Source organism: Pezoporus wallicus, unplaced genomic scaffold (genome assembly GCF_028554395.1).
Source record: "Pezoporus wallicus isolate ANWC-B61680 ecotype Strahan unplaced genomic scaffold, APGP_CSIRO_Pwel_v1 contig_5709, whole genome shotgun sequence".
Taxonomy (NCBI): domain Eukaryota; kingdom Metazoa; phylum Chordata; class Aves; order Psittaciformes; family Psittacidae; genus Pezoporus; species Pezoporus wallicus.
The window spans coordinates 792700-820481 of NW_026635251.1; the positions used below are offsets into that span (position 1 = coordinate 792700).

The 27782-nt window shown below is 38.2% G+C and overlaps 1 protein-coding gene across 1 annotated transcript; it reads right to left on the reverse strand.

The window, feature by feature from the left end:
- Positions 1-918: 918 nt before the first annotated feature.
- Positions 919-27073, reverse strand: CHIC2 (cysteine rich hydrophobic domain 2). The gene is made up of 6 exons (XM_057413976.1): positions 26815-27073; positions 19527-19581; positions 19224-19379; positions 4645-4701; positions 4419-4478; positions 919-1648 (listed from the first exon to the last, which is right to left on the reverse strand). The coding sequence occupies exons 1-6, from the start codon at positions 26931-26933 to the stop codon at positions 1598-1600; spliced, it is 498 nt and encodes a 165-aa protein (XP_057269959.1). The 5' UTR covers positions 26934-27073; the 3' UTR covers positions 919-1597.
- Positions 27074-27782: the final 709 nt, after the last annotated feature.

Below are 27782 nucleotides of genomic sequence, written 5' to 3' on the forward strand. Positions count from 1 at the left end.
CAATTCAGGAATATAATACTCACTAGATAATATTTTACAGAGAATAAATATTTTGAAGACATAGAAAAATAGTTCACAGCATCAAGGTATTTGTAATATATTACCTTGAAATAAAACTTGTATTTAAAAGATTAAAAAGAGAAGACTATTCTTGTAGTGGTATCAACTTTTCATTCATACAAATATTAAGCAGGGTATATTTGTTTTTTTCGTATATTCACATTATTGCTTGCTACCACAACTGTACAAGGAACATCTTAACTTACATTAATGTTCACATACAGTAATTTTAGATACCTAAAGGAAATTAAAAAACATGATTGAGTTGCAATTAAAAAAAAACTATATGTGAAGATATGTACAACTAAGATACAAGAAATGAAAATACAACTGGCCTGACCCAAGCATACATCATATATCCAGTTAAAAAAAAAAAGTCTTACACTTATGCAGAAAATAATACTTGTAAACCAAAATAAGCAGAAGCAAGGGTGCAATAAATAATTATCTAACACATTAAAACTTTTCACTGTTGCCCAGTGTACCCTGCTTTGATTATTTTTAATACATGGCATCTGCATTTGCATCTGGAACAGTATTCAAGATTTCTTCAATAATCTTTTCCATTTATGTGGCTTCAAAACAAACAAAAATAAAAATCCTGAAAGGTCCTCTTGGACAATATTTTCTAGTAAAACAAGTCATCCTCCACCTCTGTGCACAGGATCTGGTAAACAGTTAGAACAAAGCTGATACATGGCATTATCTTGAATTAAAACAGCTACATTATAAATTGTAATACCAATATGCTTTTGTGATCTTGAGTTCTACTAATCAGATGCATGCAAGTCTCTCAGCAATTCTTCTAGTCTGAGTGAAATAATTCTAGTTTGTTGGGGTTTTTTTCAAAAAAAAAACAAAAACCAAAAAACCTTTAAATTAGAACTTTTTCAGAACCAGCTGACTAGACTTCTTCATGAAAAGCACAGAGATTTCTACTAATGCAATGACATCTGGGTTCCAAAAAGCACAGTTTCAAAAAGAACTTTATCTCCTTCTTTTGTTGGAAGAGGGTAGCCAATATCCCAAAAACAAATAAAAATATTTACAATTGACTAGTCCCTGACAAAAGCTTAGGAAGATCTCGGAAGGTATTTCAGCATGTAAATGAATGATTAAAAGGACTTACATAATGTACAGTCAATCAGTTGTGTCATTTTGGGATAAAAAAATACCTGCTCGCTTGTATACCATTTTCAGCTGTGTATTTAGTTATATATATATATATGTACACACGCACGCGCACACATATAAAAGACTCTTTGAAAATCAAGATATACTAACAAACAGAAGTAGTAAAAGTAACAATAACTTAAGTAGCAGTTAACATTTGTGTGAAATTCCTTTGCAGAGTTTGACCAAATGCACTTGGAACATGCTCTTACTGAAAAAAATAAACCCAACAAAACAAACAAAAAAGAATGACAACACCACAAGATTCTGTAGAACCAATCTATGTTACCACCAGGAGAGCACCAAGCAAGGCACCATTGGAAAAACAACATACTTGAATAAGTCTCTATAAATAAATCAAATGTTAATCTGGTCGAAAAATCGGTGTCTTTGGTAAAAATTCTATAAGGATGACCTGTATAAAAAGAAAAAAAAAAACATGTATTAGATGGAAGATGGCAGCAATCTGATTATCTATCATAATGATAATTCATAAGCCTTTTTTTTCCCCAAGTACATCAAGTTATAATGATGATCAGAGATCACTTAAATTCAACTGGAAAGGTTTGCCTACCAACACCTAACATCTAAACAAACTGAAATACGCTATTTCATAATTATTCTTTGTTATAATTCATTTACTTTATTAGGAAAAAATTATGAAAGAGATAAACATTTATTAAAGAAATCAGAAGGTGCAATGTATGCAAAGTTATTTTTAAATTACATATTCAATTCCCTTAATTTTTTTTCCACTTGAGTATTCTGAATTATATTTAACATTCAAAACTTGTACAGATAGAAAGGTGTATCAACCTTTGCAAAGTTCCCATATCTAACGAATCTGCAAGTAGTTAACAAGAAACCTGACTAATGCTTTTGCATGATTATTCTTATGGCCCCTATTTAAATTTAAACCAGGTGTTTCTGAGCTACGAACACATGGTACTGTACACTCCAGAATACAATCCAAGCATTCATCCTACTTTAAACAGAAAGCTTAAGGGAAATACTCACTTGTGCACTTTCTTCAGAAATAACAGTCATTACACAGCAGCATGATTGTATTCATAAACAAATAAACGCACCCAGTAACAGAACTAAGGATTTTATTTACTTTTAGGGGAGCTTGCCTTTCTAAGAAGTTAAAAAAAAAATAATTCTAAACGTTTTTGATTGTAAATGAGAACACAACTTGGCTGCTTAGAGAGTAACCACTTTATCTCTGATAGCATGTTGAACATCAGAAGTCTCTGATTTTATTATTTTGAATCTGTTTGCCTTAGACATATCAAAATCAGATGTATAAATTTAGTTTTAAGAGATATTCAGAAGTGACTTATATTCGGAAGTGATGTAAACTGCTCAAAATCCACTGAGCCCTGACACGAGTCAACCAGTGAATGCTTCGAATTCCAGGGCTACTGATACTCAGACAGGGTTTCAAAAAGGAAGCAAAGACCCAAAGCTGGAACTCTGTGTTTATGCCAAAGATGTAAGGCTATTGTGGTTCTGTCTATTTAATTATTTATTTAATTTAGCATCTTCAGCAGTGGATTTTGAACTTCAAGCTGGAAAAGCACCAAGTTTTGGGTACAAGAATCTAATTTAAATAATCTGCTTTGGAAAAAAGGATATATATTATTTAAAATTAAATCATAAACATAACATTAGGGACAAGAGACCAGCAAATCAGTTCCCTGAAAATGAAAAAATGGTAGAGAGGTTTTGTAAAAATTCTCTCTTTATATATGTCTGGAGATAACATATTAAACATTTCCCAAATTGAAAATAAAATCTTCATCTTTAGCCTGTGAAACTACATGCTTATGACTACATATTAATGTAAACAGGTCGTGCAAAACTTATTTTAAATTGTATTTAACAGAATTAATATTCATCCGTAAAGGTTGCTGGGCTATAGCGTTTACAAATTAGCACTGTACATGTCTTTTTCAATTGAATCTGCAAAACATTGGATGTGACAATGTCTTCCTGTAGGAAAATGAAATTTTCAGTGAAATAAAAAAAAAACAACTCGAAACACTTCATTTAGGTAAAGTTCAAATATACTTTCTGAAATTTGCCTTATTCCATTTTCAGCCACATCTCTTAGATCTAAACAACAACAGAATTGTAGAATAGATGGTACAAAAAAAATCTACTTATAGAGTCATTCTGTGAGAAAGCACTTTAAAGATCTTATGTTACAGGCTAGAAACAAGATCTAATTTACAAACAGGAAAAGGAGGAATACTAAAAGAAAATTATTCTTTTAATACCTTTTCCAACTGCTTAATCACTTTTCAAATTTTTATATGCATGATAAAGACCACAGATACGTTAGAACTAATACAGTAGACATTTCTCAAATAATAATCTTTCTTTTTAACAGGTTAACCCTTCCTATCACCTGCTTCCTAGAGCATTAAAAAAGTATGCAAATTCTGATGCTTCTCACATTTTAGCAGCTTAATTTCATCTTATTCTATGTACCGCCAAGATATTCTGAAAACTGAAATAAAAGCAGCACCAAAAAAGAGAAATAAGGTTGCAAGCTAAACAAACTGAAATCCCACATTGGACATCATTCATTTTAAACAGTATATTCTCACTGCATATTTCCAAGATGTGCTTATGGAGTTTCAGCCAAAGACTGGAGTAAATTAAACCTCCAGAGACTAATTTAAAAATATTTTAGTGACACAGCTTAGAGATAAAGATACTTTCAAGACAGTTGAGGTAAGGGGCAGTTAAAATTTAAAAAGGCTAAAAGTTTCTTAAGCTCCAACAGCTTAGTTGAAAGGTCTTCTTCCATACTTTTAGACTTGATTAGCATTATATAAAACAGCCATATCTGACTTGCTGCGTAACCAAAGTTGTGGTTATTCTTTATACAGCATCTAAAATTTCACACTCCATCAGCACATGTTCAAGCTATTTTATCTTGGCAATTAATTTATTATTTTTCAGAACACAGTGAAGCCTTGTTTTCAAGTCATTCATAACTTTATAAATCAGTCCTGCACATGAAACCATGCATCTGTGAACCGTAGAAAATCCTTGCACTCAGGCGATTAAGCTCCTGACACCTTTACTGATTAATAATCACGAAAAGAATAAGATCAGAAGCAAAATAAATGATCATTTAATAGAGAAACTCACAAAACAGCCCTTTAACTTACATATTCCATCATGTTATTCGTTTCACATTTCCTTTTGCTTAGTCTCCAATGCAAGCACAGCTAGACAAGGAGGAAAGAAAAAGAAGAAAAATGAGCTGTATTTTATTGCAGCACACAGACTAGCCCATTTGTCCACCTTTCATATTTTTCGTTCAACAAAAGCATCTGTTTCCATACTGTGCAATTCAAACTCCAACAGTACGAAGCTGCTCCCTGCGGCACTCACCTTGTGGTATAACCTATTGTTTTCCCATTCTAATAACTTCTCAATCGATCTTCGTGTCTGGAAGACAAATGAGAAAGAATTTTACTCTTGACTGGTTTTAGAAAAACTTTGTTATGCAGCTGCTTTTGTGTGAAAGAGAGGTACAGGACAGTGACTGAGTACAGGGTGGTCTGTAGTACTATCAAAACTTCTCTGGTATTAAACAGTAACTAGAACAACTTTTTACAACACCCAAATAACTATCTTCAAATATTTTGGAACAGCTGTTCATATGTATATGCTTTCTGGATTTTACAGCAGTTACAACTTTAAAATCACAGAAATTATGAAGTGATGTAAGTATAAAAGCAGGAACACTGCTCCCCTAGTATCAGTGGTCTAAATGCACCGCTTTTGAGAAGGTTGGTATCTAAACTGACAAATGTTGCCAACTATTTTGCAATGCTGTAGGTCAAGTACAAACATGCAATACCCTAAACAAAAGAGATTTTTTTTGTGACTTTTATATCCAGATTTTAGAGACTGAAAACCAAATGCAGAAAGTTCCAGTAAATTACACAAACAACTATTACTATATCTGTGCGTTGTATAAAGAGTGAACCCAGTATTTAGGATTCTAAAGCAAAGTTTTACTGCCTATGTTGCCCACACTTGACACTTCATATAAAGAATCCTTAAAGCTGTTTGCAGAGCTTTTTAAGATTATGCAGTATCAAAAGGACATTCTGTGCTGCAAAGTTTCACAGTATTTTGAATATAATTATTCAGTTATATTTACATTTAAGAAATACATACTGACATTTATGGTCATTTGACTGCCAGAATATATACTGCTTAGCTCTAAATGGGATTTGCTACTGGCTATGAATAAAAAGAGGATAATTCATGGTGCCAAGTGTTAAGATGAGACCAACAGAGCTGCAGGTGCAAAAGGACAGAGCAATGACAAGGATCAAATACAACTTAGTGCAGCTGCAGCTTCCTTACAAGGCAGAGAGGGGTGAGGGGAAGGGATGAGAAAGCATCTTGCTGTTATTAGTACAAAATACAAGTACTGTAAATGAACCTTAACAAATCAAACTAAATGCTGTCATGAGAAACAAGGATGTCTGGGTAAAATAAAACTCAGACAACAAATTACTCATTTCACACTAAATATTAGCACCTTGGTTCTCAAACATCAGTTTCTCTCTAGTTTAATACCAAAGCGTTGTGGGGAAGCATATCTAAGCATGTACTGTGGTCACATGATTCAAAATTAGATCATTGCTACCTATGAGTAATCATTACACTGAATTTTTATTATGTTTTATTTTAAAAAGCACAAGTCAAGGAATTATCACAAGGTGGATGTGCTAGTGACTAATTCATCACATCAATTGGGGATTGAGTATTTTGGGGGTTATTGTTATTATTATGTTTTTAAAGACAGTGCCCTTTAACAATAATCAGTAGACCTCACTTGTTTCTTTGTAAAGATAGCCTTTTAGAGTCTGCTCTCCTTTTAAATGAAAATAGGGCAGCAGTTATGGTCACACTTTTGTTAATTTAGTTGCCAGTCAGCTCCAAATCAAAAGAAAATAAGGCTGCAGAGTGTAATTAACATTCAGTTCAGTCGTTTTGTCCCTTGTCTAGCCCCCAAGCTTTGTTAAAATTGCCATCTGAATGCTGAAGGCTGTAGGGAAATCGATTTGATTCTAATCGCACCATGAAAAGAACATGATCTAACTGCTTTCAGCCCTCCGTAAATCTGTACTAGGTCTTTAGCACAATGCAACTTCCAATTTAAAAAGCACTGAATGTCTCGTCAATGACTTTGTGAAGAAAAAAGAACAAGGAGCAGACATAAAAATTCCAATAGTTGTTTAAGCATTAAAGTTCATTTGCATCACAGCAAACCTGAAAAGGGCTGACCTCTCAAACCGCCTCTCAGGTCTATGAAGTTGTAGCCTTGACAAGCTCACATTGACAGAGCTCATTGACTCTGAAAGGCTACTCTATCAATGGTGAAAAATGGCAATAGGTTCTACTCTGAGCAGGCATCTGCCTGCCCACCCGCTGCTAAACCAATGGCAAAACTGATTCAAAACCTGAATCTACCTTGTAATCTTCCTTTCCAGAACCTTTTAATAATAGATTAAGATCACTATATAATTTAATTTCATTGTTTGCCCCAAAGAGTGTGAAAAACATCCAAGCTTTTCAGATTCCAATAAAATTACATATATATTACAATACATACACATAAATAAGAAATTGATAGGTAGTTATGTACTATTAATTGGTTTGTTTAAATAAGAAGCCAGTTTAAAGTAATTTGAATAGTGTGAGATAAAAGCACATGCAGCTTCAAGAATACAATTATTTAGGTTCCCAGAGCTTTAAATAGAATCCTTCCTGAGGTATAATTTGGGACAGTCATAGCTCCCAAATCATGTCACACTACCAATACAGAAATAAACGTTAACGAAAATTAGACTATAAAATATTTCTGCGAACCTCAGAGCTTGGGATAAAAAGAAATGAATCAAGCAGCATCACACAATTCACTATAGTAAGTTTTCTTCCTACTTGACAGGTGAAAAAAAAAGCACTTGCACGTGCAGCTTAATTAATCACTGCTCTTGACATCTCAATGATTTACAGTGAGGAGCAGGTGAGGACATACAAAACCAGAAAGGAACACTTGATTTGAGTGTAGCATTTCCAGCACACTAGGATGACAAGCTTATATATTCTATCAATGGTGCACAGAAAAACCCATACAGCAAATTATTTGTTAGCCGCAACAAAAGCACAAATTAAGTGGAAGAGAGACTTACTTATTAGGAAGATTAAATACTATCCAGCTTCTAATTTAAAACTGCAGTGTAATATTTGAGCAAACTAAAACTACAATTCAAGTACACATTTTAGCATGCCAATGATAAGAAAGTATGCTTTGTAACATATTTTGTGAAGAAAAAGCAGATAGCCTTTAATGTTCACCAAATTTTGTGAAACAGAGCTCTTCAATCAACAATCTAGATGCAATGTTTAATGAAACACTCCTGTAAAAGAACTGATTCTTTAAAGATATTAATGTTTGACAGCATCTTTGAAAAATCAGGCTACTGAAAAAACCCCAACTCAGAATACATTGTCACCAATGCTTATTGCTCCCAATTAAGTAAAATAAAGTTTTGCCCTTAAACATGGAAGAAAAAAAAAATAAATAGGAAGGCTATGAACTTTTCATGCAGAAACAAAGCAGCATTGAATACAAATACTACATTACCTGCATTACCAACTACAAGACCTACCAGTGTCTACTGAAGTTAGCTTACAATTCCAGACACAGTTATGATCTGGACTGGGATGCTGCGCAGCCACAGGGTCCCTCTTGCAGTGCATGACCTGGAACATGCACGTTATACTAAACCATACTACTGAAGGGGCCAAAGCCCCCTCAGCTCCGGCTGTAAATCAATGAATGACTGGTACAATATTAAACAAAAGGATCTTACACGACTCTCAAAACAGTGGTAATTTGAGTACCTCCCTTTGTCTTTTAAGTGGGGAAATAACCTGGATAGTAACAACTCCACTACTGATTTTATTTGTAGTTGTCTGGGAACAACAGAAGAATCTCCAGCTAAATGTATTTCAGAATCTCCAGCAAAACATATGTAAATGTAGTGCAACATTAGTCTAATAAATAGAGATTTTAAAATTCCTTCATATAAAACTTTACCAAAGTAAAGTATTAGTAATTCTGAATATTGTCCTAAAAAAAATACCCTTTATGCTCAAATTTCAAAATACAAAGAGACCAATTTAAGCAGATTTTTGTTGATTCTTATAGGGTCAGATTTTGTATTATATACCAGAGAAGAAAGCAGAAGGAGTATATCAGAGGTCTGAACTTTTAAGATGTCAAAGAGAAAAATTATGGATGTCAGAATTTCTATTCATTCTCCAAAGATAAACCAACTATAGAATTCATACTCATGCAATTTATCAGCACAAACAAAATAAAAAGTAATCTTTCAACTGAATCACACTTTCAACTGAAGCACACTCATTTTCAACATGCCAGAACATCCCCCAAGTCAATTTTGAAACCCACATTGGTACCACAAAAATGTTAAAGCTGTACTTGGAACACACATACCTGAATTACATACATGTTTACCTGTGCTGAGCAAGTCCCCACCTTTAACACTGTGTCACAAATAGACCCTTTAGAAACTGTAAATTTGTAAGATTCCAGTCTTACTGAGGAATTCTCTATTTGTGAAGGGCAAAGATAACAAAGGTGAAGCCTGAGTTAAGTCCAGACCCTGACAACCTGGAATACCTGCTTCAGCATGTACAGTAACTTTAAAAGGTGTATGATCAACCACATAAGAAAGGTGATGCAAGATACACCCATGAATAGCTTGGATATTTCTTACTAGAGACTACTAGGTGCTCATCCCAGAACCCTCTGCAGCATCCATGCAAGAAAATGAATGAAGACCATACATCAAGGATTGAAGACTATCTGGAAATAAGTGTAGCATTCTGGTGCTTTTTGTACAATCTTGCCTTCTCCAACAGGATTACTACTGCTGTATCTTGTCATACCTTACAGATGATTCTGGGCAGAAAGCAAGCCCAGACAAAAGCAGATCAAAGCTCTTGATCAGGCAAAAAGAAATATAATCAGAATTCTGGAGTGGAAGAACTGACAACATCAAGTTCCCTTCAGGAGACTTGCTGTTCTAAAAGATAGCCCTGAGAATATTATCCCATTTTCTCACACAATCTTTATACTAATTTGTATGGGTCTCAACCCCGGATTAGTAAATCAGGAGAAATTAATTTAAAGCTTAATTAATCAAATCAGATCAACTACTTTCTGGAAAGGTCTCTTCCACCACACTGCTAATATAAAGAGAAGAGCAGCATTATTTGACATTACTGCATGTAACAGGTTTTAATGTTTAAGCCAAAGACGATTTCTGAGACTCTGGTTACCTTAATTGTCAAACTCCTAGACTGTTTAAGAAATCACTAAAGCAATGAAATATGTGGAGAATGGAGAAGGTATCAGAAACATACACCCCATGTACATTATTCAGGAGTACAATAGAGAACATCTTGTAGTATTATCACCATCAGACTAACTGATAGATACTGGATGACTCCAAAGTCACTTTGGTCTGGAGCAGAAATGTGTGGCCAAGAGCAATTATCAAGGAAAATCCCTAAAAGTTGATTACAAAATTCTCATATAAATATACTCTCAAATATAGACAATATACTCTCAAATATAGAAAATACCAAACTTTCAAATGAAAAAAGAGGCTTATAATAAGTGGAAGCAAGGACAGGTGGCATGGGAAGAGTACAGGGATGTTGTCCAGGAAGCTAGGGACCAGGTTAGGAAAGCTAAGGCCCAGTTAGAATTAAACTTAGCTAGAGGTATTAAAGATAACAGGAAGGGATTCTACAAGTACATAGCAAATAAAAAACAGACTAGGGAGAATGTAGGCTCCCTCAAGAAGCTCTCGGGAGAACTGGCTACACAGGATTTGGAGAAGGATGAGGTTCTGAATGACTTCTTTGCCTCGGTCTTCACTGGCAAAGGCTCTGACCAAACCCCCCAAGTCTTGGAAGGCAGGTGCAGGGACTGTGAGAATGAAGACCCTGCACCCACTGTAGGAGAGGATCTGGTTCCAGACCATCTTAATAATCTGAATGTGCACAAGTCCGTGGGTCCTGATGAGATCCATCCACAGCTCCTGAAGGAGTTGGCAAATGAAGTTGTGAAGCCGCTGGCCATCATATTTGAGAAATCATGGCAGTCAGGTGAAGTTCCCGATGACTGGAAAAAGGGAAATATAACCCCCATTTTCAAGAAGGGGAAAATGGATGACCCGGGGAATTACAGACCAGTCTCACCTCTGTGCCTGGCAAAATCTTGGAGCAGGTTCTCCTGGAAGGCATGCTAAGGCACATGAAAATCAAGAAGGTGCTTGGTGACAGCCAGCATGGCTTCACTAAGGGGAAATCCTGCCTGACCAATTTGGTGGCCTTCTATGATGGGGCTACAGAACTGATGGACAGGGGTAGAGCAGCTGATGTCATCTACCTGGACTTGTGTAAAGCGTTGAACACTGTCCCACACGACATCCTTGTCTCTAAATTGGAGAGACATCAATTTGATAGGTGGACCAGTCGGTGGATAAAGAACTGGCTGCATGGCCGCACGCAAAGAGTTGTGGTCAATGGCTCAACGTCCAACAGGAGACCAGTAACAAGTGGTGTCCCTCAGGATCGGTGTTGGGACCGCTCTTGTTTAACATCTTCGTCGCTGACATGGACAGTGGGATTGAGTGCGCCCTCAGCAAGTTTGCTGATGACACCAAGCTGTGTGGTTCGGTTGATATGCTGGAGGGAAGGAATGCCATCCAGAGGGACCCTGACACACTTGTGAGGTGGGCTGATGCCAACCTCATGAAGTTTAACCATGCCAAGTGCAAGGTCCTACACCTGGGTTGGAGCAATCCCAGGCACAGCTACAGGTTGGGCAGAGAAGAGATTCAGAGCAGCCCTGCCGAGAAGGACTTGTGGGTGTTGGTTGATGAGAAAATGAACAGAGATTCAGTGTGCACTCACAGCCCAGAAAGCCCGGTATCATGGGCTGCATCAAAAGGACTGCCAGCACGTTGAAGGAGGTGGACTCTGCTCTTGTGGGTGTTCAAGACAGTGTTCAAGACCAGGCTGGATGAGGCCTTGGGTGATATGATTTAGGTTGGCGTGGTAAGGCACTGGAATAGGTTGCCCAAGGTGTCCCTGCCCATGGCAGGGGGGTTGGAACTAGATGATCTTAAGGTTCTTTCCAACCCTAACTATTCTGTGATTCTATTCTATGACTCAAGGTGCTAACTTTATATTTTAGCCACTGGATATTTTAGCGCTCCTGTAAGAGCTAAGTTACCAAAGTAAGCATAGCTAGTTACTTCCTGTGATGACGTGACAGTGACTAGAGTCAACTATTGTGGGGCCTTCATACTATGGAGAAGACCTGCAGAAGAAATAGTCTTGACCCTGACAAAATTAACTCACTTCCCTTGAGAAGGCCTAACTGAGATGTGGTAAAACACACTTCACAAGCAGATGTTGAACTGATCCATGAAGCATCGAGATTGTAACTAGTGTTGTTATTTTCAACTCTTTTCTTCTAAAATTAAATTCTAGCTCTGACTCTTTGCCATTACAAAGAAAAAGGAAAATTAATCTCTGTTCCCTCCTATGAAATTATTCACATCTGGCCATAACAACCTAAAGCATTCACCTCCTGCTGAAGGACATTCTCGTAGAAAGGGCAACAGAAAATTAACACATAAAATGGAATGGACCGTAACAGCGATCAAAACAGGACTGAATCTCCATCAAATAACTCATATGTTGTCATCCACTGCGGGAAATTCTAAAGTGAACATGAGTGAAAATTCCACCTCCATCTTTTCTTTTAAAGTTACAGAGATGTTAGTTTGGGTCCCCATCACTTATTTCCAAAATACCCACTAGTATGCTATGGAACATAGTTCAAAGACAGTGCAGGTGGAGAAACTAATCTCAGGTTACATTTCTATTAGAAAATGAAACTGTGCCCAGAAACATTCCCATTCACTTGAAGCCAGCTGGCAGGGAACAACTTACATCTGTACCAGTAAGTTTTCATAATCTCTGAACAACTCAGAGAGCCTGGAGCATTCCCTTAATGCCTAGGAATTGCTACACAATACAGACCCAGAGCCTGCCAGGGACCTCTTGAAGACTAGAAATTATAAAGCACCCATTCCTAGGAACACTGCCAGTTTTAACTTATCAGTATATAGGAAGCCTTTGGCTTCAGCTGTTAGGAACATTTAAGGGTAAGCACCAAGAATGGAAGAGAAGCTACATAGCCAGAAAGACTGAAAGGCAGCACAACCTAACAAAATAACTCTACAGTCCTCTGTAAAATCGAGCACTTTACTAGTGCGCATGTTGAAGAGAACAGTCCCTCTGAATGAGACAGCCTCCAAAGTGCCTTGCCCATCTAGGATTGAACAGAAAATTACAGAATCCCAGAATCCCAAATAAGTTGATCCTGTAGCAATTAACCAATTTAGGGAAAAAAAAGGTAGCTACTTAAAAATATTTTTTATCACCATCATCATTAGTGCTCCAAATTCAGCAATTAATTCCAAAATTCAGCAAAAATAACTTTTATGTGGAACAAAAAGAGAAGTACCTTGTCAATTTTTCACTTCAGTGTATGCTTGGTGTGGTAGAAGACTTATCAACTCCTTCAGTCAGTCTTCACTTTTGTAGAACAGCTGCGCCTCTCACCCTCCCAACTGTTTTGTCAGCAGTCATGTTTCTTAAAATACCTTTTCTTTTTGTTGTTTCAGTGGTTAAATAACAGCCTACTTTATTTATACATAGTACTCAAGTTACTGAAAGCGCTTCACTTGCGCAGAAAATAATGCCTTACCCTGGTTTGTTTAATAAAGTGAGAAAGTGAATATATCCCAGAGCAAGACTACTTAGAAAAAAGGCAAGAGGCACAGGTCACCTCACACTTCCCAGCAGACCACTCTAGTCATATGCTACTGTAACACAGACTCTACCAAGTTATTGTTCAGTGAAGTGCTTTCTACTTAATGTTATCATATGAATTTCAGATAATTTTGCATTCTAGTTCTTTCCTCAAGAGTGTTTGCATATGCTCTCTAGTTGGCATTCTCTACAAGTTGCTAAAGACAGAATCCTAAAAATTTCCAAATCTGACAATTAGCTAGACCATTTTTAGCGTGCTCTTTCAAAACAGCTCTATGCAAATTTCAACAAGCTTACATTTGTTTCAGAAACATGTCAAACTGGGCATGAAAAGCAATACAAAAAGCAATATTAAACCCAAACCACTGCATGATCTATGATGTATAAGGTATAGAGAGGGAGGCACAATGTAAAAGGCACTATAATAGGAAAATGTTAATCCTGCATGTATTATTACAGTTCATATTGGTATCTTCAGAGATATCATTCTAATAACAAATGCACTAGCATTTACAGAAACCAAAGATACATGCTGCATTTACGATTAATATAAAACCTATTAAGAATACATGAAATTACAAATTTAACTTTAGGATACATATTTTTAATACTAAAGGATCTGCATTCCGAAGGAGGTGATCCTGCCCCTCTACTCTGCTCTCCTGAGACCTCACCTGGAGTACTGTGTGCAGTTCTGGTGTCCTCAACATAAAAAGGACATGGAACTGTTGGAATAGGTCCAGAGGAGGGCCACGAGGATGATCAGGGGACTGGAGCACCTCCCGTATGATGATAGGCTAAGGAGTTGGGGCTGTTCAGCCTGGAGAAGAGAAGGCTGTGTGGAGACCTCATTGCAGCCTTCCAGTATCTGAAGGGGGCCTACAAGGATGCTGGAGAGGGACTCTTCATTAGGGACTGTAGTGACAGGACAAGGGGTAATGAGTTCAAATTTAAACAGGGGAAGTTTAGATTGGATGTGAGGAGGAAGTTCTTTACTGTAAGGGTGGTGAGGCACTGGAATGGGTTGCCCAGGGAAGCTGTGAATGCTCCATCCCTGGCGGTGTTCAAGGTCAGGTTGGACAGCGCCTTGGCTGGCATGGCTTAGTGTGAGGTGCCCTGCACCCCATGGCAGGGGGGCTGGAATTAGATGGTCTTAAGGTCCTTTCCAACCCTAACTATTCTATGATTCTATAGAGAAATAAACTACTATTTTTTTATTTAATTATAAATATAAGTATTTTTCATGCTAATATGATTGCCCTGCCCCTTCCCCCTCACCCCAGCAGGCTGGCAAACTAAAAGACACAGCAGAACTATTTGCTCCCACACCATATTATGCACCGACTCAATACCCTTCAGGAAAGCACATGAAAATCTGATAAACCCTTACAGAGTGCTCTCAATGAAATAAAAATCTGAGTTCAGAGGTAGGGGAAAAAAAAAAAAATAACCATAGAGCTATACACTGATGGTTTGACATTTATAGTTTTCTACAAGCATTGCCACTTTAAGTTCAGTACATGGAGGAGTTAGTGACTCTCCTGTCCAAAATTATAGTGAACAATCTTTAAAGAAAAATATACCATATCTGAATCCTCAAATTCTTTTAAAGTTTTCATTTCATAGCTAACACTAAAAAAAAAAGAGCTAATTTTAAAGACCTCTGAAGGAAGACAACGGTCAGGAATGCATATTTGATTCATACAAGCTCTATTTGAAAAGTTTTACTAAGCTGACTAAAGCCAATATAGAGAGCACATATCTTCTGGTTAGGATAAACAGAATAAATACATTACAATTTTACAGATTCTGCCAAACTGAATTAAAGAGACTTCAAAAACAAGGCACCTTCCATCTTATGTAATCACCTTGAGGAACTACTTGGAAATGCATTATGGTATTAGAGTATCTCCAGTGCCAAGTCCTTGGCAACAGGGAGAGGAGAAAAAAATAAATTCTTTTCAGTTTTGAAAATTAATGTAATATATTCATAGCTTCAATAAACTGAGCTATTTTAATGTCAGTACCATCCACTGACAAGCAAGACTACTGTATTTAAGAAAATTCACTCCAGCTCCTCCCCGACATATTTAATCAATACTTGGGAATTTGTAATTGGCTTATGTTTATACAGCACTCTGAAGATGTAAACTGCTATGTAAGTGACAACTAATGATGAGGCTTAAGAAGCATTCATCAGCTTTGTGTGAATTCACAAACAAACAACTAGCTCTTGAAAGTATTAATACAGACCGCTATTAAATATCTCATTCTATTCATTTTAAGAGATTGCCCATGAACCTTCTGAAACATGCAATTTACATGTACAATACCAGCTTTTAAGAAATCTAGCAATACTGCAATTCTATCCTAGCTTTCATTGTTACTGTTTCTGTTGAAATTATTTATCCTATTTACACACCAGGAACTACAGTATTTAGTTAATACTGAAAATGAGTGCCAATTCATTTGAAAAAGTGGCTCTAAATGGGCACCTCAGCCTGTAGTGCTTTTCGAAATTATAATTCACCACGTCATTCCTTTTATTTAAAGAACAATAACTTAAAGACTTAATGCTCATTTCTACAATCTGGAACTTGTCCCAGGAAGGATAGCATAATCTGTGAGTAAAACTGCTGAAGATCATTGATGATCCAGACCTGCAAATGAAGGCCTGTATTTCCTGTAACTCTCTTGAAAGCTTTTATTCATTAAAATTGAATCAAGACCACATAAAAGGAGAGAGGCAATAAGATACTGAATCAAATTGAACATTTATTCTACTGGTGAAGACTAGCAGGCTTTTTCTCAAATACCCCAGTGCAAAAGAAGAAAGGAAACAATACTGTACAAAGACTTCCAAAACTAGCACTGAACAAAACACTGAAAGGAAAAATGCAGTGAAGGGAACGCTTTCATTGCATGGAAATGCATTAAAGTGATATAATTAACAATTAAGCTTACAAATGCCTGAGACTTAAATTCTTAGTTTGAAGCACCTGCTGATTTAAGGAGACAAACCCAAAACTTCTTATTCACTCTACAAAAATAAGCGTATATTCCCACTACACACAAGCTTTAAGTAATTGTCTGTAATTTCAAAAACCATATTTACATTTGTGATAACACTGCCATGTTAGAATTTCAGAAGTCAATGAATGGCTGTAAAAACATAGAATACAAAGAAAGATTAAGAGAATTACTGTAACTTCACAAGCTCCAAAGCTGCGGCTTTCATTTTGTCTACATAAACCTTAAAAAGTTTCTCTGAAAATGAGTTGCAAAGTATAGCAGCAATTTAAGAACATGGTCTTATTAAAACAGGCATTTCTTAATCAGTCATTCTGAGAAAAGCTACTTTTCTACATTAAAAGTAATTGCATAGATGAAACTTATTTAATAAAAGCCTTAACTTCAGAAACACTCCCACTTCTCAGCTCACTGTATATGCAATTCAAAACAAATTTGTTAGTGTTCTATTTCAGTAGGAAAGGGCAAAGATGAAGGCTGGAATGTTTTCATTGTGTGATTAAAACACGTTCTACACAAATTTCAGTTCTACATGAAACACTTCCATCCTGCTTTCAGCAATCAAACTCTCCAATTGTATGATCTTGGAAGTCTTGTGTGATCATTGCAGGATGTAACACACCAGTTCCAAGTAACTGTCCTTTCATTTTAGGACAGGGCTGAATTAGACAAGCTCTCTGGGCAACACTTTTCAGACAAAATGCAGTAACCTTTTGTTTATTGTTGCTTTAATATAATAGTTTTACATTGTGAGTGTCAGTGAGAAAGAATCCATTGTATCTAAAAGCTAAGGAGAAGAAACAGCCACAGATCATCCTGGATCCCTGCTTCCTCAAAAGGTGAATCCTGGCTATTGCGACTATACCTATGGCTGGAGTCTGGCTGGTGAAACAAGATGTGAAGAAGTCAGAGCATGGAAGATCACTTGATCAAAGTGATTCAAAACACTGTGAAGTCACAGACAAGCAGTACGAGGGTTCAAATGTAAGTGATTGCATTGAACACGTTAGTCTGCCATGTTATCAGCAAAGCTGTAGCACTAGCAGCAAATCAAAATAGTCAATAGATCGTTGGGGTTTGTTTTTTTTTTTCCAGTGGAAGAACATGAAGTTGTTTCCTGTCACAATTCCACTGGAATCTACTGAGCAAATTACAGATTGGAACCTAGATGAAACAGGTTGTATTTGCAGCTGCTGTCAGTTTGTAGGGCAGCTCCAGGTAATTCACATCACGCACTGTCTCTCATTTTTGCCACTTGTAGGAAAATACATACAATTAATTTCCTGCAATTGTCATAGCACTTTGACATAAGCTGATGGAAAGCCCTGCATAAAAGGAAAATCTTATAAGCTTGTGGATCCAATTCAGTATTGAGATCTTAAGGGTTAGAAAACCTGTAATTCCAGGTAAGAGAGATTTAAAGGATTTAAATCACTTTCTACTTTCCTGATCTGGGTCTACCAAGAAATAAAGTTGAACCCACTCATACCTATTCAAGCAACTCAAGTGGCAGTAACTTTTCACTGCTTTTCTGTGAGCAGTAGCCCTGACCAGAATCTACAAATTCTTTGCTTGTTTCCTATATTAGAATTTGCAATAGGTCCTTGATAATATCTCACAGCTTCAAATTCTATTTTCTAGCCCCCTCCTTTTTTCTGACTTTGTTTAACAATGTATAAGATGTTGATTATTTGTGACCTCTGGTAATAGGTTAAGAGACCCCAGTTTAGATGATGAGGGCTTGTGGCATCAGCCCCTACCATGTAACATCTGCTATCACTTCCTGCTACAACAGCACATCATATAAGAAAAACGGGTCCAACTACAGAGCACCAGATGCTTTCTCCTGTAGACAGCAGAAATGCAAGCTTCTCTTGTGTCTGCAATGAACAGAGCTAGGCCTAGATCAATAAAGGTAGGGTTCTAGGACTTTGATAGTCATGATGACATTCAGTGTACTTAATTGTACACAACTTGTAACATTAAGAGGTTTACAGAAGAGAGAAGGAGCATACACAAACCTTGCCATGAATTGGAAAGATGAACAACGCTAATAGCGAGGACAGGATGGGGAGGCACAGAGACTTCTCACAAAGAAGTGAAAGAGTACTAGCCCAAGAAAATTTTTATGCACATGAAAATTGAAGAGACTGAGGGTAGCCTAATTAACTGCACTGAGGGAAAGAAAGTGAAAAACAGGCACATGCAATGAGCTTCTGCTATGAAGAATATATTAAGTGCCAAGTGTACACAGACAAAACACTATTTTCCAGGTTTTAATGTAAAAAAAAAAACAAAAACCAACAACAAAAAAACACACCACAAAAAAAACACACACACAACAAAAAAAAAAAAAAAAATCACAAAAAAAAACCAACCAAACCAAACAAACAAAAAAAAACCCACAAAAAACAAACAAACAAACAACAACAAAAAAGAAAAAAAATCAATTTACTCATCTACAGCTTGGAAACAAAATCGCAAAAGAAAAATCAATTATTATCTTTTTTTAATTGCCTTTTTAAACAAGTTACGGTTATTTGAACCAGTGTAAGCAGAAGCTCCTTAAAGCAAACTGCTACTCAATCACTTACAAATTCTGATAAGCCCAAACACTGTATGACAGAAGATGCAGCTATTAAAATAGTATGTTGAAAGCTACTTCAATAACTGTTGTTCAGTACACAGTTCTAGTGGAAACATTCAGCTATGCTACCACTCACTGAGTTATAAGCCCAAAGTTCTGACAGGTGTCTGTTTTAACTAGTATGACAGACAACTGATACCAAAACATATGAAAGGAAACCGATTTAAGTGAGCTCTACCACAGTTTCTAAGCTGGGGGAGGGGAAAAAAACCAAACAAACCAAAACCCACAAACAAAACAGAGAACTAAAACTAAACACCACCACAAAATAAGAACAAATCCTGCACAATTCTATATTAAAACTTACATGAATAGTTCAACTTACTCTTTTACTGAGGCAGATAACTGGCCACATACTACAACCTAAAGTGCAGCAGCAGCAAAGGCATCCACATAGTAGCCATCGTACATTAACTGGAAGGTTCTTCTTAAGACAGCTGTTAACTCTACTGATGCTGGCTTTAAATTCTTCAGGTGCAACCTACAAAGGAAAAAACAAAACAAACCAAAAAATAAGCTAGTACTACAGCAGTGCTTTTTATTACTTTTGCAATGGTCTACACCTGGAACTCTTGTTTTGTAATAAAATCTTAACTATGATTTCAAATTCCTATTCACAGATACTCGCCTTTCCAGTTAAAGATGAAGGAAATTCTGCTTCAAATTTGTTGCTTAGTCCAAACCTGCAAAACCAAAAATAAGATCATACCAAAATTAGAAATAACTTGTGGCATGGAATGAAGTTATAAGCACCTCATAATACCCTCTGGGTTTGTATCACAATAGCATTAATTTCAGGGAAGAAGTTGTTAAAAGTAATTCCTAAAATTATCTTAACCCACAAAAGTACCCTTAGTACACAGTCTGAAATCCATCTTGCCTATAGCCTTCTTCTTAAAGTTTTGTTGATACTGCTGACTCTTCCCCAAACTCAGCAAAATCTTTATAAGCAATATGCATGAAAAGTAAAGTACTTGTCACAGTTTGAATTATCTCTTCCATCACCAGTGCAGATGTATCTTAAAGGAAAGCTCACCTAGGCTGTGCTAAATAACTGTTCTATGTATTAAAACTGAATCAATACCAGCTTCCTTATTCAGAAAAAAACATATTAGTAAGTTTCAGAACACAAAAATACTACCTAACAAAGCATTATTTAAATAATTATTTAAATCATTAAAATAAGGATTTAAATAGTAACTAATTTGAAAGAAACATACTGATTACAAATGTAAAGCTATGAAGGAGTCTGAGATGAGCTGGAGTCACTGACTATTCTAGGTTTCAGAAGATCTAAATAGTAGAGAAGTTTCATATAATCTATTTAAAAAAAAAAAAAAAGGAGGTTTCTATCTTAAAGTTGGCTGGTTGAGTTAATGAACAGATAAACCTCAAAGAGTATTTTAATATCTTCTGGCATCTAGCCTGGGCAATAACTTCTAATAGGGACTATACAGTCTAACAAAGTAATTAGTAAAACTGTATGACTGGCTACTAATTCAGGAAACAGCAGTTACTGTAAAACTTAAGTTGTAATTAATAACCACCTGAAGATAAACCAAAGCAGTCTTACTATCAGATACTACAAACACCACAAATCAGAAATTAAACTGCTCAAGACTTGAATACAGGCAGCAAAACCTAACACACAGTGCTCAGTTGCAGGCAGAAAAGCTTACCTGAACTTTGATAGTTGAAAAGACCTGATTTGTTTTGGCAGTATGTTTACTGAGCAGCTAGATGTTTCTTGGGGTTTATTTCAGGTTTTTTTCTTACTGAACCAAATGATCTGCAAGCTAACAGAGAACCTTATCCAAGTAATCAAATGGGCAGTTAAGTGCCATACCAGAGTTGAGCTACTGTGGAAGGGCCTCACAAAACCCAGTGGACAAAAGGTGACAGATGAGCTTCTGCATATATAAAGGTGGTGAATCTTGGAAAAGCTGAACTATACTTACATGATACTCAACTGAAGCTTGGTAGCTACAGCTCACAAGACAGATCTTTTATCACCAGTCATGATTCTCTTAAATATCTGCTCAATGCAAGCAGCAGCTGCCAGAAATATTGGGCACCACTAGGAATAACAGGATTAAGAAGCCCACAGAGGCCATCATTTTGACTCTCCACAAAACCCTCATGTACCCATGCATTCAGTACTAGGTGAGGTTCTTGCATCCACATTTCATTGAGGACTTGGTGGAGTTAAGAGAAAGCAGAAAGAAGGAAAACTAATATAATAAGGGAATAAAACAGCTGCTTTAGGAGACTGACAAGGCTGACACTAATCTGGGAAAGAGAAGGCTGAGAGGGTATATGATCAAAGTGCAAAGATTCAGGAAGGCAGTGGATAAGCTGAATGACTGACTGCTAATCACCAAATGCCACAACAGAGGGCACTCACTGAAACTAGTCAGATATTGGTTTAAAACATAAAAAAGTGCTTCTTTAAGCTGCAAGTAGCAAAATTCTGTGGTCTTCCACTTGAGATTAATGATGAAGACTGTGACAACAGATTTGAAGACAGACTACACAAGTTCCCTGGCAAACAGGCTCTAAGGGAAAGACGATGTTGAAGTATATATCACCTCCCACAACTGCAGATGACAGAGAGTATAAGAATGGACACCAAGAACAGCTAGACTTGCATGCAGCCAGCCCACAAACAGCAACGCCTGTTGCCTCAGTCTGCACCAGCACACTGGGCTATGTATTTTGTGAATTTGACTCTGTAGGCAATTTTTATGGACGGTCTCAAGGAAAGGTAAACAAGTTATCTCCCTATCACTGACTGCAGGCAGCAGAAGCATAATTATTTAGGACTATCAAAGATTATCTAGTCCAACCCCCTTGCCACTAGACCAGATTGCTCAAAGCTCTGTCCAACCTGGCCTTGAACATTTCCAACAATGGGGCATCCACAACTTCTCTGGGAAACCTGTTTCAGTGTCTCACTACCAGCACCATAAGAAATGTCTTCCTTATATCCAAACCAAATCTACACATCCTGTTTAAAAACATTGCCCTTGTCCAGTTACTTACTAGAGGCCCTGGTAAAAGTCCCTCTTCAGCATTCTTATAAGCCTCTTCAAAGGCCGCAATAAGGTCTCCCCAGAGACCTTAGTTACACACAAGTTACCTAAGCGTATATGAGTATTTGCAGTTAGAATAGTAGCTCTGTAACCCCTATAAATCCCTTAAAACTGGTGAAGTTACAAATTAACATTGTTCACCAGAGAAATATATGGCAAGTTTACCACTTCAACACAAAAGAAAACCAAGACTTACTGGAAAGATACTTCCATCACTGAAAATCCTGTTGAATACTCCATGACAGGAGGACCATCCACCCTTTCCCTAAAATCCTGAGTCAAACCAAGTGCTGAGGCAAAAGTTACGTAAGCTTCAGAAAGAAGTGCCATGCCCTGTCAGTTAAGCTACTTAAAATTACCAGTAAGGTGAAGTGGAACCAAAGCCTGAAAAAAATCCCTTGGATCTGTATACACTTCATAAGCAGCCAGGAGCATAAGAAGGACTCCAAGATACACAGCAGGCATCAGAAGTCTCAAACTAAAAGGTAACATCTCTTTACTATATAAGTAATTCATCAAATCAGACAGATGTCTGAAGAGATGTCCCTTCAAAGAATGATCTTCATGTACTTGATGCTTCAACATCCAGAAGAAATTTTCCATGAATAATGGAATTAAATATGATTTTGAGCAATAAGGGAGTGGCCAACTACCAAGGATAGGATGATTCAGTCCAAAGCAGCTCTTGTTGCAAGAACAACAGCTGAGCTCCTATACAACACAAGACAGAATTTCAGCTGTCCCTCTACCCAAAATAAGGAAGGAAGCCCTTTACCCTGAGGTGCAAGCAGGTAAGTCAAAGGCACACAAAAGTCTCCCTGCTTTCAGTTAAGTAACAAAAAGATGTAATTGCAGGAAAGCCCTGTTCAAGTCTCATCTTGAAGATTGGCTAGGAAATCAGCAGGACACACACAAGGCTTTTTTTGTGAATGCATGATCCAAAAATATTCACATACTGAAAGCCTCAAACACAAGCAAATATTTATGGAGATCGCAAAAGCCATGTCAACAAAGACAACCCTACTGGAAAAGCTCTAGAGGTATCTGAATTTACAAACAGGCTGAGGCATAGTGAGGCACAGAAACTTCTGAGTTTCTTCACCAGTTACACTTTAGTGAAGTTGTAAGTAAATGAGACCAAGACTCCATACTTGAAGCTTGTGGCAACATTTACAAGTGTTTATGGTGGGGTAGCAAAACTGAAACATCAAAGCTAACTCAAACAGCTACCAACAGCATTCTGAGACTTCTGTGTTACAGTTTTGTCACCACATGCAAGTAGAAAAAAACAGTGACTCCATACACTAAAAGCTTTGATAAGCAATTATATGATCTCAGTATTACCAATCTTGATTGTAATCTGCAATTTGGAAATTAAAATACTAGAAACTTCACAGAGCACTATGACATGTTCACTATAAAGACATAAAAGCTCTGACAAAAAGCAGCAAAAGATGTCTTAAAATCAATATTCTGAAAATCAGTATTCTGGAAATGTATTTCCTCAGCCAGCTGTCCTCATGTAACAGTAGATTTCTTTTCTACAATACTGCATCTTCAGTGACAAGTACCCTTCCCTGCTTGCTCTATGCTTTCTGCATTCTACATCATGTCTTCAACAGATCCACGTTCACCTCCCAGATGACTGCTTTCTTTAACCTTCCTGGAACCTGGAAAAGTGTTTCCTGAACATGACTCTGCTTGAAAGGTTCAGCTCAGTTACTGCCCTTGTGTACAGTTTAGAAAGAAAAGCTGAGAGGTAGAAACATCAAAGTACAGAAGCTTACAGTATAGGACACAGCCAACCTGCAACCTTTTCTCAGCTTGCAACTCAAATATTCACAACATATAAAACTGACACGCTACTCTCTTCACCTTTGTCCTCTCTTATGGGGAGACTAAACCATTTTTTCATTGCTCTTAACCATACTCTTTAGTTTCACATGTTCACAGCCCTTACAAAATAAATATGTATTCCACAAAACTTAACACAGTCTATCCATAATTTCCACATAGCCCTGTTTTCACTCGTATGTCCTTGATACAGAGTAAGGTTCAAAAAAATGTATCAGCAGAATTAAGTTTAAAGAAACTGACTTGGGTAAAAATACATTTTATGAGGGTTTTTTTTCTCTCCAAACAGTTATATTGCATCAACACAGAATATGCTAAGATGACAAATAGCACAGAAAGGCATTCATTAGCACATCACAATGGCTTTCCAGCATTCCAGCACTGCAAAAGGCTAATGAATCCAGTATTACCACTACAAAATACAGTTTGCTACAGACTAGCTAATACAGTCTGGTATAGAAAAGGCACATATGTCTCAGCTAGTAAAGGAAGAGGAAAGCACAGGAAAACAGCCACTGAAAAACACAATCAGACACCAAATACAAATATTCTCTTGCAATTTCAAACTCATCACGTACCCCTCTTTCCACCCTGAAAGCAAGTATGAAATACCTTGGACTTTCAATCCAGTTCTAAATCCTGTTATTTTCTCAGCTTTCAGGTTTCTTGCCATTAAAAGAGATCACCTCAAGTTATCAAAAAACAAGTCAAGTATTACTCCAGACTACTGAATTATCTAAACTTTGCTGGTGTGAAAACAGTTTAAATGAATATTAAAAAAACAATGTCAAAGAAAAAAAGTTTTGTAATTGTGTGCCACATGGTCCCAACACTGAGTTTCAGAAGAAAACTTAGAGCTAACAAAAAACCCCACACTCTGGAAAGGCAAGGCCTTTGTATGTTTGATTTGGATAGTATTTACCCGCTGTCCTTAATTTGCTTTTAACTGCTCAGCTTAGAAAGATCTCTCACACACTTCCGTTGTCAGCTGGATGAAACCGAGTGGTAGTAAATGTCTTTCTGACATTAATCTGTAGGCATGGAAATGCCATATTTCAAACTCAACATTATGTAAAATCAGAGAGGACAGACTGTGAAAAGAAAACTTCTGTTTAAATTCACACCCTGCAGAAGAGTGTCAGTCACTCTTTAAACAGCAGAGCCGGGGACAGATCAATCCAGTATTTGCTTAATTGCAGACAGTTTTTGTCAGACATTCCAAACTCATACATGTTTTTATACCAGGCCAGACTAATTCATTACATACGTAAGGCTTGACCTACTCCTGAAACCCACCAAGTGAATGTTCTGACAGTGATCTAACTAATAATAAGCATCTCTGTCAATGACAAAAGAAGTTATAGGCTGTACAAAGGTAAAAGTGCCTGATGCTATTTACTGAACTGTTCACACCTGGTGCAATTAAGACAGCAGACGAAGATGAATCGCCTAATTTTTGAGGTACATGTTTGCATTTCATTGCTCATCCAAAGCCTAAAGTGCAAATATTTTAAGAAAGACCTTAATGTAATAATGAGCTAGTGACCATTAATAAACAATTAATGAGGTAACCATCCTTCTTCAACCACAATACCCTTAACTAGTCACAGACATGCTACACAAGCTTCCTACGATTCCACTAACGGGCCATGACCTTGTCTCACACAACTTACTTTCCAGTATTGGAGAAGAAACCAGTGTTTGCCTCTATTTCAGTTCTTTATACTTCTGCATTTGCTAATATGAAAACCGTGGTTTTGATGTTTACCAGAAACAGGCTGAGGCTACCAGCTTATTTTCAGAGAAGTCATTGGATAGGTAGCATTTTTTAATTTTTTTTTCCACAATAAACAGTCACACACTGAACAGTTTGGCTACATGCTTCTGTCCCTTTATGGGGCCTCCTCAGCCTCCTGCCCATTTCATCCTTCCAACTTCTCTCAGTCTATCGTGTCTTACTTCCTGTTGTTAACCAGACAGTAAACTGCACTGCCCAGCTGTTAGTATTACTTAATGCCAACCAAACATAGCAATAATGTACTAATGTGCCACAAAACCACTCCAAATTTAAGCCTGGTCTTCTGGAAAGGTCAATATCTGCAAATCAGTAGAGTTCATGGAACTCTGACATAGATCACAATACCTTCAACCTTTATGCTTCTATTGCAAGTCTAGTCTTGCTGAACAGTGAACAATGGAAAACAAAAAAAAGTTCACACTGCCGTGTTTTGTCTCCAGGTCGGTGTTTCAGTTTCTGCAGCTGTACATCGTTAACTGACAACCACGGCATTTCGGTAGAGTGTGCCTAACAGAACTGACTGAAGGAAAGACACTCTCATCTGTTGCATTATTGATAAGCTCTACACTAACTCACGGACACTTGCTGCTAGATCATCAGAGATACTAAACACTGACAAAACAGAACTCAGTCACTCCCAGATTAAACACAAAGAAACAACACATCAATCACAACTTAACATGATTTTACACATACCTGACTCACGGATACCTTTTCTTTCTTAAAAGTTCTCAAGAACTGTATTAGCGGCCACATGTCAGATGGGAGTGGGTAACAGATACATAAACAACCCTAAGCAATAGCCCAGCCGGTCAGGTGCCTGCATATACCTGTTATACACAGGAACCTTACTTCCTGACAGCTCATCGTTTTGGACAAATACTTCACATTCCTCTGCTAGTCATAGCTCAAGTCAGCCTTGCTTCCTCAGCGCCTCGTTTGAGTTTTGCACCCGCTTGCGAGACCCAGGCAGCCCACAGCTGCCCGGCGGGACCGAGAGGCCCTTCCGCAGTCCCATAGAAGCAGTAAAGGCCCAGCATCCCCCCCACCCGCCTCCCCGACCTGGAACCGCCGTCGCCACCACCCCCAGGCCCGGCACCCAGGGGCCCCTGTCCCGCCGCCCAGGCCTCCACCGCCCGCCCCAGCCGCGCAGGCCCCGGCGCGGCCCTTACACGGTGACATGGCCGGAGCCGCGCACCACCACCGGGTCAGGAGAGTACTTGAGGAGCTGCTCCTCTAGCGCCCGCTCCTCGTCCTCCTCCTCCTCGTAGATCTCGTCAAAGTCCGCCATAGCCAGGCCCAGGAGTCCGCTGAAAGAGAGAGGAGCCGGGGCGGCGCGACAGGGCCAGCCGCGGAGGCCGGCAGGAGGGGGCCGGCAAGGACACCCCGATGCCGGGGCGGGCGGCAGCGGAACCCCAGCAAGGCAGCAACAGCGGCAGCAGCACCGGCTCCGGGCGAGGAAGCGCCCGTCACCCTCCGCGGGGGGAGGGGGCGAGGGGCGGGGCAGGAACAACAACAACAACATCCGGCCGCGGGCCCTGCCCTCGTGGTGGGAGGCGGAGTTGTGCGGGGCCGCCTCAGCGAGAGGCGGGAAGGGCGGTGGGCACCCGCTGCGTCACCCTGAGGGTCCGGAGCGGCTCTGCCCCTCAGTGATGCGCTGGGAGGGGTGGGTGGGTGTTGGTTTGTGTGGGCAGGGTGTGCGCTTATCCCTAGTTTTAGCCCCGTTTTGGGCACCTGTGGAAACAGCGGAGGGGTTTGGAGGTTTCTGTTAGTTGAGGGGGCGCACGTTGGGCCCTCTGGCTTAGCTCAGCAGGATGTGAGGGAAGCAGCGCTCATACAAGGGCAGCCTGTTCTGATGAAGGCTGGTGCCAAGTGTTGGCATGACCCGTGGTGCTCTTAGGGTCTGGGTTTGCCATCTTTCTGGTAGCTTTTGAGCCCTCTATGGAAAGCGCTACCCCAAGACTCTGGTTTTCATGGAGTACAGAGCAGAAAAATTGCAGAAGAACAGCCCCATTTAGGGATATATATGTATATGCATATATATATATATGAAACCTAACTAGAAAACCCTAAAAATGAACGGGAGTCTTGTTCTCTCTATGAAGTTTTGGTATTTGTAATAACCAAAACCTAAAGCAGA

Coding starts and splice junctions, on each gene's coding strand:
- CHIC2 (XM_057413976.1), bottom strand. CDS start 26,933: ATGGCGGACTTTGACGAGATCTACGAGGAGGAGGAGGACGAGGAGCGG. Junction 4,479..4,644: donor ACAATAGGTTATACCACAAG/GTGAGTGCCGCA, acceptor CTCCTTGTCTAG/CTGTGCTTGCATTGGAGACT. Junction 1,649..4,418: donor CGAATAACATGATGGAATAT/GTAAGTTAAAGG, acceptor CTTTTTATACAG/GTCATCCTTATAGAATTTTT.